Source organism: Culex pipiens, chromosome 3 (genome assembly GCF_016801865.2).
Source record: "Culex pipiens pallens isolate TS chromosome 3, TS_CPP_V2, whole genome shotgun sequence".
In the NCBI taxonomy this organism is placed as follows: domain Eukaryota; kingdom Metazoa; phylum Arthropoda; class Insecta; order Diptera; family Culicidae; genus Culex; species Culex pipiens.
In genome coordinates this window covers 118,966,083-118,980,866 of record NC_068939.1, presented here as the reverse complement: position 1 = coordinate 118,980,866, position 14,784 = coordinate 118,966,083, and the positions used below count along the sequence as shown (strand labels likewise).

Sequence of the window (14,784 nt, the reverse complement as noted above, 5' to 3'; positions counted from 1 at the left end):
ACTTTTGAATATGTTTGTTATGATTTCGACGTCGTCGTGCTTTCTTGTCGCACCCGCCATTTCGACGTTCCGAGAAAAACGCGTTATAATGTTTGACCTTGAATAAACAAAAACGAAAGCACGCAATGTAAACAATAACAAACACGTTTTGTTTGGCTGACCATTCTGTGCATTGTCCCGAAGTTTGGTTGAAGTTGGTTGCCGGAGTCCCGAGTCATAATTACAAATGTTTACGGTAGTCTAGCTTGTACGTGCGTCAAACGCGTTCTGACCTGAAATTCCTTTGGCCAGTTGTCGCACTTACATCAATTTTCAGGGAGTGACAAGATAACACGACAAGATTGAAAATGCTTTCATATGTAAAGTGACAAAAATGCACGGAGTTATTTCGGATTTCGTTGAATATCTCAGGAATGAAATCGAATTTTGGGGATCTGTGAAGGTCAAAAGGTGAGGCATTGTGAGCTGCACAAAATGGCGTTCTTAACTCGATTTGGCCCAAAATGCACGTACGACAAGTTAGCACGACGGTGACGATTTGAAATATTACTTTATCTAAACAAAATATATGTTTGCGAAAAAAAACCACACATTGACACGTTTTTGTATTTATCTGCATTTTTAGAGAAATGAGTAATAAAATCAAGGATTTATAATGTTTATTTTCTTAACTTTGAACCGAAAAATAAATTAAGAAAATAAACATAAATGTAAAACAAAGGCACTCCATCAGCAGGGTCCGCTTCTACAAAATCCAGGTTAATCTAAATAGTCGAGGTCATAGTCCTACCATAAAAATTCAAACTAAATTTCTACCACTGTCGAAATCGTTGACCTAGTCCAAAAACACTTCACCCCCCGCGGTGGCGTCTCACAATCAATTGAGAATGTAGGTTGAAAAATTGTCTCCTCCTGATTATCATATTTCGTGCCATTCTGGCATTTAGAGAAACCGCCAAAGTTTTCCATTTTCCATCCTACCAAGCCAAGCTGATCTAGCTCTAGAGAAAGTGTAAAACTTTGCCGTTGCCCCCAATTTGGTCGTTGGTGGTGATTAGGGAGGGGTGGGGGAAAACACCAACCGCAAGTTTTTGATGAAACTTTGCGGTTAACCGGAAGCATATTTGTGTCATTTGCAGGCTTGAGCAGACGAATGGTGCGTATTTTTGCTTTTTCAAGAAGGCAAACTTTCCCATTTCACTTTGAGTGAAATGTGGTGAGCTTCCTAGAAGGTTGGCATTCGACTGGGCGTTTCTCAGTTCTGCATCGAATTCTGGCGTTTGTGGAATGTTTGGTATTTAAATAAAACTAATGAAATTTGAAAACTTGTTTTGTTTGTTTTCACTGGATAAAAACAGTAAAAGTACCGTTAGTGAGAGTGGCATTGAGCTTAAGTGGGTTAAGTGAATAAATGAAATGATGAAAGGGGACATGTTTGACAAACTGTCACTATCACGTTTCTTTTTTTAAATCACGTTAGTTACTAGTTGAGATACGTTTTTGCTCGAAAAACGTTCTGAAAATTACCAGTCTGGTGCAATAAGATTTTTGTCACAAACATTTTGGTAATTTTCTAACTTCGGGAATTATCGATCGAATATTGTTTATGACAGATAAAAATAACATTCCCGCTTGACCATAAAAAACATTCTCTGGACTCTATCGCAAGAAGTGTTATTATCTGGGGAGTGAATATAGCGGTTCAAAAGCGGAAACGTTTTGAACTGTCAGAGCGGAACCATTTAACTGTTCTCCAGAAGCATTTTTTTTTCAGGAGGTCATCTCCATTAGTTGATTCCGCCCGAATGGTGTGCACGACTCCCTTTTCTAGTACAAAACGTTATTTGTCCAGACGGTGTACTTTGTCTCAAAATGTGCACTGTACTTACATTTTTTGTTCCAAACCGACTTCGCAAAACTTCACCCACTTCTGGAGCAGTTATTTGTCTTCCGAAAACTTGAAAAAAAAAATGCGCACAGCAGATTTCAAAACATATTATTCAAGTGCACGTAAGAAGTCACGCTTATGCTTGAACCACTTTCTACTTTTTTATGTAAACAATGTGGGATCATTCGAAAATCACGTTACGCATTCCCTCTTTTCATTATTAAATTAAAGTTAATTTCATGTCAAAATTGTCATTTTTATTCAATTTACTTTGTTTGTGGGTGCTGAAACTAACATTTAACTGAGCAATTCTCTACGAAATCGGTCTTTTTTCTTCAATTTAAATTTTTGTATTTTTTAATCCGACTGAAACTTTTTTGGTGCCTTCGGTATGCCCAAAGAAGCCATTTTGCATCATTAGTTTGTTCATATAATTTTCCATACAAATTTGGCGGCTGTCCATACAAAAATGATCTATGAAAATTCAAAAATCTGTATCTTTTGAAGGAACTTTTTGATCGACTTGGTGTCTTCGGCAAAGTTGTAGGTATGGATACGGACTACACTGGAAAAAAATAATAGACGGTAAAAAAAATTTGATGATTTTTTTATTTAACTTTTTATCACTAAAACTTGATTTGCAAAAAACGCAATTTTTTTTATATGTTTTAGAAAACATAAAATGCCAACTTTCCAAAAATTTACGAAACGAAACTATTGGCACTACGCCCCCTGGGGCATGGCCTTCCTCTAACGTGGGATTTCTGCTCCAGCGCCTCTGACGAGACAGGAGAAACCGGGACCGACGTTTTTACTTCACCATCCGATAGAAGCTCAGTGGATAAGGCGGGAATCGAACCCGCGTCTCATAGCATCATCGGGATCGGCAGCCGAAGCCGCTACCCCTGCGCCACGAGACCCACCCATGCAAAAATTTCCAGGTTATGCAAAAAATCATTGACCGAGTTATGAATTTTTTAATCAATATTGATTTTTTCAAAAAATCGAAATTTTGGTCGCAAAATTTTTTCAACTTCATTTTTCGATGTAAAACCAAATTTGTAATCAAAAAGTACTTTACTGAAATTTTGATAAAGTGCACCGTTTTCAAGTTAAATCCATATTTAGGTGACTTTTTTGAAAATAGTCGCTGTTTTTCATTTTTCTAAATTAGTGCACATGTTTGCCCACTTTTGACAAAAATATTTTTGAAAAGTTGAGAAAATTCTCTATATTTTGCTTATTCGGACTTTGTTGATACGACCTATAGATGCTGAGATATTGCAATGCATAGGTTTTAAAACAGGAAAATTGATGTTTTCTAAGTCTCACCCATACAGCCCACCATTTTTCAATGTCGATATCCCAGCAATTTCAATGTTAAAACATCAAATATTTGAGAAATTTTCTGATCCTTTCGAAAACAATATTTTCAAAATTTTCAAATCAAGACTAACATTTTAAAAGGGCGTAATATTGAATGTTTGGCCCTTTTGAAATGTTAGTCTTGATTTGAAAATTTTGAAAATATTTTTTTCGAAAAGATCGGAAAATTTCACGAATGTTTCATATTTTGACATTGTAAATCGGACCATTAGTTGCTGAGATATCGACGTTAGAAAATGGTGGGTTGTTTGGGTGAGACTTGGAAAACATCAATTTTCATGTTTTTAAACCTTTGCATGGCAATATTTCAGCAACTAAGGGTCGTATCAACAAAGTTCAAAAAAGCAAAATATAGAGAATTTTCTCAGCTTTTCAAAAATATTTTTTTCAGAAGTGGGCAAACATGTGCACTAATTGAAAAAAAAATAAAACTTTGACTATTTTCAAAAAAGTCACTTAAATATGGATTTAACTTGAAAACGGTGCACTTTATCAAAATTTCAGTAAAGTACTTTTTGATTGCAAATTTGATTTTACATCGATAAATGAAGTTGAAAAATTTTTGCGACCAAAATATCGATTTTTTGAAAAAATCAGAATTGATTCAAAAAATCATAACTCGGCCAATGATTTTTGGCACAACCTGGAAATTTCTGGAAAGTTGGCATTTTATGTCCTCTAAAACATATCAAAAAATAAAAAAAAAATTGAAAATAGTGTTTTTTTTGTAAATCAAGTTTTAGTGATAATAGTTAAATAAAAAATCACCATTTTTTTACCGTGTATCATTTTTTTCCAGTGTATTCCGTATCCATACCTACAACTTTGCCGAAGACACCAAATCGATCAAAAAATTCCTTCAAAAGATACAGATTTTTGAATTTTCATAGATCATTTTTGTATGGACAGCTGCCAAATTTGTATGGAAAATTATATGAACAAACTAATGATGCAAAATGGCTTCTTTGGGCACACCGAAGGCACCAAAAAAGTTTCAGTCGGATTAAAAAATACAAAAAAAAAAAACGAATGACCGAAAACCTAGAGAACTGCTCAACTATCAAAGTTATAATTACAAATCCACTTTCGAGGTACCGCCAACTGGGGCGAATCGGGACTAATGTCTGAATAAGAACAACAGTTTTTAGAGCACTTAAAAGCTTTAAACTTGGAAAATGTTTCACTTTTTTTTGTTCTCTGGCTATTCTATCCGAAACCAATAAAAAATATCCAAATATTGTGCAGTAATAATGCTAAAATAACTGACCCAATTCGTCCCACGTATCCGGATTAGCCCCACGTGTCCCGATTCGCTCCAGACAATACATTACTTTTCAAAAGATCAGAAATTCACAAAAGATAAATAACAAATTAATGAAGTAAAGTTTGTGGAGAACTAAGGTGTCTAAAACTGCCCCAAAATGAAAAAAAAAAAAATCGAAAACGAAATCAAATCAGAGAGCACAATTAATGGTCAAAATCTGGGTGCTGAATAGTGGTTCGCAAAACGGCCTCAATTTTGAACTGTTAAAGTGGAACCAATTAACTGTTCGCCAAAAGTAGAGAGTATTGTTATCGATCATTTAAAAGTTTTGTTAGCAAGAATGAAAAATATGTGGTCAAAATAATTGTGCTATTTTAGCATTATTACTGCTTTTAAAGACTTGATTTCTGGTAAAACCCATTGTAGATAGGTATTTCATCTTTTCCATCAGAAAAATTAGAAAAATACATAAATTTGCCTAAGAAAATGTGTATTAGGTTATTACACCCGGAACTGGATATCGGTATATGAGAGGATGAAGAGCATGGCTCGGTAGTAAAATGGCACTGTGAACGGAGGGGGAGGATAAATCCGAAATTACCGAGAGTACTTCACACGTGAGTTCATTTTCCAAAAAAAAAAAATCACCCTTCAAAAATAAATAAAGTGTCGATACCGAGACTAGAGCCCGATTTTGAACTGCGCCTTTGCTGTATCGGCCACCACAGTTCGATGAATAAGTGGCGGTCATTTGTTCAACTCAATGGGATGAACTGTTTTAATGAACGAATGAACACGATTTGTTGTTGTTGTTGTAGCTTTCCCTTCGTTTCTTTTCGAAAGGACTATCAACATGAATTTTAACTTGGGGTGACAAACTGTTTTCAAAGTTTTGTTCAAAATTTTCTTTAACGAATTTGAATCCTTTAAAACGTAAAATCATAAAATCATGCATTTGGAGGAAAAAACAAAAGGTCGAATACCAAAAGGTAGAAAGGACAAATGATCGAAAGGCAAAAGGTCGAAAGTGGACAAAAGGTCGAATGGACAAAACGTCGAAAGGACAAAAGGTAGAATTAAAAAAAAAACAGTTTTTAAACAAACTATTGATGTGAGCCTAATCACACAAATATTGAAAAACAGCTATGAAAAAGTGTTTGTTTCGTTCTGCGTGCATAAAGCGTTCTAAAAAAAATGAATGTGGGAAATGCCAGGTTGTGAAATGAAAGTATGCAACTAAACTTTTCTTTGTAATGGCTCGAATTCTGGGCTAATTTTGTGACTTTATGTGAGTTAGAATGAAATGGAGGGGGTGGTGCTGATGGTGATTATCAGAAAAAAGCAAAGGGTGCCACCTACTTTAGAACGAACGCTTTCTTTTTCTTTTGGGGTTAATTTACACTAAAGATTAGTTTCGACCGCACCTCGCGGCGTGGGCGGGTCATTCAAACTCAACATCAACAACAACAACGACAACAACGACAACGAAAGGGGTTTACGTAGACAGAGGTAAACGAGTTTTCTAGGAGCTAGAGCTAGAGATATCTGGAGGGATAAATACCTTCATCTTCCTCGCCGCCGTCGCCGACGCCGCCGCCGTTGACCGGAGTGGCCAGGTCCTCATGCTGGGTGGTGAACCCGATCCAGCCCTTCTCCTCGACCACCTCGGACTGGATGGCCGCCTTTCCGCGGCTGGTCGTCGTCGTGGTGGTGTTCTTCTTGAGAGCGGGTGCCTTGGGTGAGGTGGAGGTTGCCGGTTTGGCCGCCGTCGACTTGCTGGGCGATGGCTTTGGGGATGGTTTTGGAGAGGTGGCGGCCATTTTGGGACTCAGAGTTGTTGTGGTTGTCGTGGCTTTGGGTGGTTGGAACTCGTCCAGGTTGAGGATTTTGTGGTTTTCTTCGAAGCTGACCCGGCGAGGGGAGGCGTGTTTTTTGCGATTGGCGGACAGTTCTTCGGTGGAGGATCCCACCGAGACGCTGCTGCGTTCCTCGGGGATGACCTCGAAGCGTTGGGTGTACTTGCCACTGTTGGCTGAACGGCGTGGAGTTGTGGCGTTGTTGGAGGGGTTGGTTTTACGATTGTTCGGGGATCGTTTGGTTTTTTCTTTGAGTTCCTCCGGGGACTTGATGAATTTGACACCGACGTCATCTGGATTGCTCAACGCTTCGATCAACAGGTCGGCGATCATGCGATCGACTTTCGGGTTGCTTCCGGCCCCGGTTAGAGGACTATTTTCGCGAGAGTAATTATTCCTCCTGTATAGACCCCACTTGTAGATTGGTACAGGGATTCTGGACCGTTTAGCCGATCGATTTCCGGCGCTACGCACTCGGGGTGCCCTCCGGTGGTAAGCTGCCGTTCCCGGAGCACTGTCGGCGCACTCGACAATCTCCAGGATTTCGATATGTTTGTCGCCTTCTTGAATCTCGGTCTTCTGGTACATTCGCCGTGGACCTCGCTCGATATCCGGGGTGAGGTCTGGCTGTTGGTACAGCGTCATCTGCTGGACATCTTTGAGCACTTGCTTGCGGCGCGGGTCGATTGGAGTCTTTTTGGGCGTTTTGGAGGACGATGCCGATGTCGTGGCAGTTTGCAGTGATGATTTGGCGGATGGTGTCGGAGCGGCATACACTTCTGTGGTGACGACCTTGGTTTGTCTGCGTTCAGCTGCTTGGCCCCACGGGCTTTTGGCGACCTTTTTGCCGCTAGTCGTTGCACCGCTGGGGCTTGCAGCGGCCGGGTTCTGGATTTGCATATTACCTCTGGCGTCGATTTTGTACGATTCCAGCATACCGAGCTCGGTCCTTAGTGCGCTGTTCTTCTTTTTAGTTTTGTTCACCTTCGGAGTGAACGGTCCAGCCGTCTGTCCAAAAACTCGCTTCTTTTCAGACGGTGGAATGAACTCCTTCCTGCTGATGGCACGATCGATAGTCGATATCACATGGATCGCAGGTTCCCCGTAAAACTTCTTCTGCTCTATCATGCGCATGAGCTTGCGGTGCTTTTTCAAGCTCTCCTGCTCCTTACGCCAGATCATCAACCGCTGGCGGTTGTTGAGTCGCTCTTTGATCCGCAGCGGCATCGCATCGGCCACTACGATATGCTCGTCGATTATCACATGCGGGTCCTGAATGGGCACGAAGAACGCTTCGCCCTTTTCGTGTCGCGGAGACTTGTCCGAGCTGGTCGTGGACTCGGTCTTGGTGGTTGTCTCCGCTGCGGACGGTTCCGCTGGAGCTGGAGACGGTGTGGCGAGGGATTTTTTGCGGGGTCGTCGAGGAGCGACCTCAACCTCGTCCAAACTGTCCACCAGACTGGGGGTGTCCGAGTCGGAGCCTCCGTTTCGTTCGAGCAGTTCGTCGAATTCTTCCTCGGCGGAGGTCGAGGACGGTTGTACTTCCATCGATTCGGTTCGGGGAAGCGCGGAGATTCGCGGCACGATCCCGTACCGTCCGTTGACGTTTTCTCGGTAGATCGAGCCGGTTCCGATTTTGCCCATTATTTGCACTTCTGGCTCGGAGGCGATGTCCGTGTGGTCGGAGGGGTCGGTTTCGACGCCGTACGTGGGGAAGTAGTACTTCCCGTTCAGGTCGATCTCCGAGGGTAGTCCGTCCGAGTCCCGGGACCCGTTCTTGGACACCAGGTAGAACCCGTTGGCGTTGGGTTTCTTCTCACCGAAACCGTTCTTCTTGCGCACGTAATTAATGTTGACCTTGCCGTTGGTCGTCGTCCCCTGATTGTTATTAATGGTATCTTCATTTTCCTTCTCACTGTCCTTGTCCTTGCTGAGCTGATGCTTGAGCTTACTGCCCGGATCTGGAGGGGAGTTGCACACTACGCCACCTCCCCCGCCAATGTACTTGCCCTCGGACTTTTGCTTCATCTCACTTGGTTCGGCAGCAACGACTTCAACTTGCTCTATCGATTTTGGTTCCACTTCCACCACTTTGTTATTATTCTTCTGGTCTACGGCGGAGCCAGCGACCACAGTTACGACCTCTCTTGCGTTGTCGAGCAGATTGTTCAGGTTGTCTACGAGGAGGTTCGAGATGTACTCGTCGAGCCGGTCATCATTTTTCGCACCATTGTACACACTTTCACTGTCCGTACTACTGTCCACGGCACTGAGGGCACTACTGCTGGCGTTACTGCCACGACGCGATTGCTTCTTCTTCAGGGGGAACTGACCGGCGGCGGTGACCTTCACTGCATCAGTTTGTCCTGGTGGTGCATCACGACCAGCAGTCTTGTCACGTTCTCGAGGATGTACATAAGCATCAGAATCACGATTACGCTGAACACCGCCCGCCACAGGATCTTGACAATCATTTTGCGATTGGGCTTCCGCGTGCAAAAATTCGCTCAACTCACTTTCGTTGTCCTGGCCGTTCAGAATCGTACTGGCACCGTCGTCGTCTTCGTTATCGATTAGCGTGCCCTCTTCGGTCGCTTCAAGGATGGTGCCAGTGCTGCCAGCAGTGAGGCCGCCGACAGGCCTGGCACACGCCTGAGACGCAATAGAGGAGGTGCTGCTGGTGAGATCTGCCTCGTCCAACTCTACGTCACAACTTGGGGAGGCTGGAGCAATAGTGGCTGCACCACTCATGAAGACGAAACCTCTCGATTTGGAGGTCGTCTTCTCCGTATGCTTGCGGGCCCGTATCAGTGGCGTGCTGGCAGTGGTCCCAGTCGTACTGGATACCTCCGGTTTAGAACTCTTCGTAGTCGCTACACTCACACTGTCGTCCCCCAAACCCTCACTGGATATCAGATTCCTGTTTGGGGTGCTGCCACAACTCAATCCCTCTTCCTCCGCACCCTCCACAAAGTCAACCTTCTGAAGGTTATTATTGATATTGTTCAACGAGGCCGCCAACCGGAGCCGCTTCGGAGATTCTTGGGCCACCAACTTGCCCGTTCGCGCGTTCCCGTTGTACTGACTCTCCAACTTGGCACATTCCTTGCACGAGGTCGCCGAGGTTGTCACGCAGCTACTCCCGTCGCTACTGGCCCCACTACCCCCATCACCACCCAACAACCCGTCCGGCGGTAGAATACTCTCAATACTGTAGATCCGTCGTGGTGCCCGTCTCAACGGTGGTGACCAACTGCCGGACCGGTCGTACCTTCGCATTTCTTTGCTCCACATCCGTCGCAGCAGGGTCGATTTTCTCATCGAAAAGTCCGCCCCCGACCCCACTCCTCCACCCAAGGCACCTCCCACCCCGTTGACCCCACCCGTGCTACTATTTATACCATTTACACTACTACACTTTTGATTACGACTAATACCACCTTGACGCAGCTGCTGTTGCTGCTTCATCGCGGCCAAATTCGACTCGGACCCGGTCGAAATTAGCGGCGATGGAGGCCCGGCCGTGGTGGCCACGTGGTTCCCTCCCGCTCCCCCACCGTCCACGCTGCTGGCCGCCCTCGTAATCGATTTCCGGTGCTGACTGCGGGGAGGTGGTGTCGCGGGAACGGGTGAACCCTGCTTGCTGCTGGCACGTGTCAACGGCCCCCGCCCAGGTTGGGGACTAGGGGTGCTGTGGCACGGCGACTGGTAGCAGGACGAGTTCTTGTTGGCCGCCCCAATGGTGTTGTGGTTCGTGTCGCACAGTAGCAGCTCCTCGGCGGTGGGTTTCTGCTGGGCCAGAGTGTGTCTGCAGGGGGGAGGGAAGGTCAGAGTTATGGGTGGGGGTGGGAATTAAAGAAACAAAGAAATAGAATTATTAGTGGCCCCCTAATTATTCACCGCGACTAGCGAAAGTGAATGTTTTGGCGGTGGGTTAGACCTATGAACCGTAACATGGTGGAAAAACTCTACATTTTCAAGCGAATCACATTATCAACGGTTGTCTTCAAAAAAAGAAAAAGGTAAAGAAAGTACGGAATTACTAAATGACCCCGAGAACATTGCCAAGGAAGGCATACGAAGACGCGAAGACATTTTATGCGCGATACCTTGAGGAATTCTCATTGTTTTGTTTCAGGACGATTGGCCCCTCTCTTCTACTATAAAGCGGTTCTCTGCCAAATGAGCTATTCGATTTTAATCAAGTTTGCAAATGAATTGTGTAAATCTTTCCAATTGAAGGTATTCATTCTACACAGAAAAAAAAATAATCTTGGAATGTTGAAAATTCTTTTTTTAGTTGTATTACATAAAAAATTTGTAAAAATGTTAACCTGATGAATATTGTGGTACCTGAGTACGGCCCTGACACCAATGTCAGTGGGAGTGATTGAGTACAGCCCTGAGCGAAGAGCGGTAAGCTGTCATGTGAGGTTGAGGACAGGGTTTAGGGAAGTAAACATCAACAGAGTCAGTCTGATCTGGAGTAGCGTGGAGAGTGTTGATTAGAGCACCACAATGGCGACGAGGAAAAATTGATTCTGAGTGATTTGTGATTTTTTTGTTTAAAGGAAAAAGTAGAGAAAAATGTGGAAAAAGTGACCAAACATGGTTTTTCGTTGGGTGAAGGGGCAAGGCTCCGTTGTCCTCCGCCTATACCCAAGGCTTGGAATCCGGATTGAAAAGTTAAGTGTGATAAAAGAACGGTTCCAAGCAGAAGAAAAGCCGAAGACGGGTGAAGGGAAGCCCGAAATGGATACAGCTGCATTCTCAGTGGTTTTTGACGATTCCTTGGACTGTTGTGAGTGTTGTAAGTGGTAATTCGTTGCCCTTGGTACGGGTAGTTTGCGTAATTATTCCAAATGAAAAGAGCGTCTGGAAAATGGAGATCTATGGGATCTTTTTGATGAGAATTCGTAGATGACACGGAATTAGTTTGCTCTTCTTGTAAACAAATACAGGGAAAGAAGAAGTTTTCCGTTTGCATGATACGAAAATCATAATGTTTGAACGGAGTCCCGTAAACACTTCAAGGGTGATTGGAACTTGGTGGTCACGAAAGATTCAAAAAAACCACAGAAGGACTGAAGGATCAGTCTCAAAGGAGACTTTAAAAAAGTGTCTCAAGGAAGACAAGGATCAGTCTCAAAGGAGACTTTAAAAAAGTGTCTTAAGGAAGGCAAGGATCAGTCTCAAAGGAGACTTTAAAAAAGTGTCTCAAAGAAGACAAGGATCAGTCTCAAAGGAGACTTTAAAAAAGTGTCTCAAAGAAGACAAGGATCAGTCTCAAAGGAGACTTTAAAAAAGTGTCTCAAGGAAGACAAGGATCAGTCTCAAAGGAGACTTTAAAAAAGTGTCTCAAGGAAGACAAGGATCAGTCTCAAAGGAGACTTTAAAAAAGTGTCTCAAGGAAGACAAGGATCAGTCTCAAAGGAGACTTTAAAAAAGTGTCTCAAGGAAGAGAAGGAACCAGTCTCAAAGAAGATTTTAAAAAAAGAGTTTCAATGGAGACAAAGAATCAGTCTCAAAGGAGACTTTAGAAAATAATCTAAATGGAGACAATCTACAAGTCTCAAAGGAGACTTGTCTAAATTGAGATTTTAGAAAAGATTCACCAGGGAGCAAGGTTGAAAAAAAAATCTTTTCTAGCGAATAAGATTGCCTGAAGAAAGGCCCTCTGAGTATGCTTTGATCTCGTTTTTCAAAAAAAAAAAAAAAACAATCTAAAACAAAATAGTAATGGGAAGTTCTTAAATCCACGTTATTTAGACGATTAGATTGAGAACTTCAGAGGGTTGATTTCTCAAAACACATAAAGTAAAGAAAAATAGTCTGAAGACAAAGTTGAGGGAAACAGACTGCTGCACAAAAAAAAAAGGATTTCTGAAAATACTAGGAATGTTGGCACGTAGTTAGAGGCCGGAAATACATAATAGGGTCCTCAAACCTTGAGTATTTTTTTTGTGTTCAACGGTAAAAAAAAGACACTTGAAAACCATTTTTGATCGCTTTGTTTGATCTTAGTGAAAAAAGGGGAATTGATAAGACAACATTTTACCATGGATAGACTATGGTCCTCTTGGAGCAAGCTGTCAAGAGGGGCCGCGATGTTATGTTTTCAAAAATGTTTTGGGGATCCATTTTGAACCTTTGGTGGACGTACAAAGTACTGGTAAAAGTAGGCTTTGTCGTTGTGAACAGTAGTATCAACAATAGGGCTTAATTATAGGATCCAAAATTCGTTAAAAGAATAATCAAACACTAAAACAAATTGAATAAATTGCAAATTCAAATATCGAATGTTCGATTCCCGTACAGGCATGATAGAGTTTTTGTTAAACTGGTATGCGGAAGGTTCGAAAACTATAATGATTCCCTCAGTGTCGACTGCGGTTTTGAAAAACTACTGTTTGATTCAAATCATGTTTAAAGTGAAATTACTATCTTAAATAAAACAGTTTCAAGACCATTTGATGATAAAAACGTCAACTGTATAGATTGTCAAGGTCAAACAGACTGGTAAATCGATGCTGAGAACTACTTTTTGAGCTTTTCCACACTGCATAATTTTGCTGGTGCTAAAAAAAACAAAAACAGGGAAAATTCTCAGAGTAATAAAAAAAAATCTAGTAGACAGCATTGAAGGGCAATTAGACCAAACGTAATCAAAATTTGAAATAATTAGAAAAGCATTCGGTCGAACTAAGGGAAGTTAAATTAGAGCAGTTCGGTAGAGTGTGATCCTTCACTGTTAGATTTTATCTGAAATGAAATTAAAATGAAACCAAAAATTAAAAAAAAAAGTTAAAAAATTACATAATAAAAACGCACCTCATTAGCAAAAATAGGAAAAATGAAGAGTTTATAAAATTTCGAAAAATATCATGATTTTGCCCAAGAATAGAAATTTAAGAGATAAACTGTATAAAGCTATAATGAACTAAAAAACAGAAAGAGCTCTTGAAACCAAATTAACTTAGATGCAAGCAGATAGGGAAACAGCATCCAATTCCATCGTTCCTCTAATGTTGGCATGTCAGCATTTTGACGATCAATTACAGCTCATAAAAAGGGTTTTCAACTGAAACCGAGTGGTAAATAGCGAAATAGAAAAGTGAGCAAGCAAGTTTCTATCAAAAGTTTTACAAAAAAATTGTTTAAATAGTGAAATAGTCATCAAATTGGATAAAGTTGGAAGCGGGTGCTTAACCCGCCAAACATATGAGAATTTCCCCTAGTTTTATAATGGGTTGTTGTTCAAATTCAGAACAATAGTAACAAAACGGGGAGGGAAAGCCGGTAAAGCTGGGCATTTAAAGATTGGCTACGGATGCGAATTTTGTAATGGAAGGCCTTATTGATCAACACAGATTTTTTTTAAAAAGGAGTAAGGGCCAAGTAAGGGTAAGGGTCGACTTAGCGTTTGGTATGAGGAGGAAATTAGTGACAATGTAAACCAGGTATACCTGAAAGTTCTTACTTAAAGGCTTTTGACTCAACTGCAAATTATCTTAAAAATTATCTATTATTACTAGTCTGTAAACTGTGATCCAGAAATAATAGGATAAAGCTGTAAATCTAATCTATTATAAAAAGGGAGAGATGTGGTACCTGAGTACGGCCCTGACACCAATGTCAGTGGGAGTGATTGAGTACAGCCCTGAGCGAAGAGCGGTAAGCTGTCATGTGAGGTTGAGGACAGGGTTTAGGGAAGTAAACATCAACAGAGTCAGTCTGATCTGGAGTAGCGTGGAGAGTGTTGATTAGAGCACCACAAATATAATTCAAAAACTGATGAAAATTCATCATTTTTTGAGGTAAAATTGATCATTTTGTCTTACCATTTCCTCATGAATATTATAATCATTTTTTTCTGTGTAAGATATGTGTTTATTTGGTATTTTGGCCTATTGAAATACATTCTAAGTTATACTTCTGTTTTAATTTCAAGTCAATTCGGAAAAGATCTGAAAATGTGAACAATTGTGCAAATAACTAAATATTTTTTTTAAATTTTTGTAAATGTACCATGATTCTTCTCGAGACAAAAGGGATTTGTAGTTGGTGAAAGAATTCCCCCTTCTTCTCCAACTGTGATATTAGATTAAACAAACATAACAGTTATGGATTTCGCTAGGTTTTTTATCACCCTTTTCCTAGATTTGAAGATTTGAAACAAACAATTTCTATGCTACCGAGTCAGTATCTGAAACATTCATAGTTGTAAGGAAAATCCAAATCTCTATACAAGCACAAAAGAAACAAAATTGTAACATGCTGTCTCGAAAAATAAAAATTGAATTGAATTGAAAGGAATCATTTTGCTTATTTCCCAGTAAAATTATTACGTATTTTAGGTAAAATGATTATTTTCTTACATTTATAATTAA

The 14,784-nt window shown here is 41.3% G+C and overlaps 1 protein-coding gene across 1 annotated transcript in view; it reads right to left on the bottom strand.

Annotated features, from left to right (window-relative positions):
• LOC120413947 (uncharacterized) overlaps nt 1–14,784 on the bottom strand; it is a 132,307-nt gene that overhangs the window by 27,012 nt on the left and 90,511 nt on the right. The window contains exons 6-8 of the mRNA XM_052710913.1: nt 6,100–10,202; nt 5,221–5,237; nt 4,182–4,217 (exon numbers count right to left, since the gene is read on the bottom strand). Of these exons, the coding sequence (XP_052566873.1) occupies nt 4,182–4,217; nt 5,221–5,237; nt 6,100–10,202 (4,156 nt within the window). The remainder of the gene's footprint in view (nt 1–4,181; nt 4,218–5,220; nt 5,238–6,099; nt 10,203–14,784) is intronic.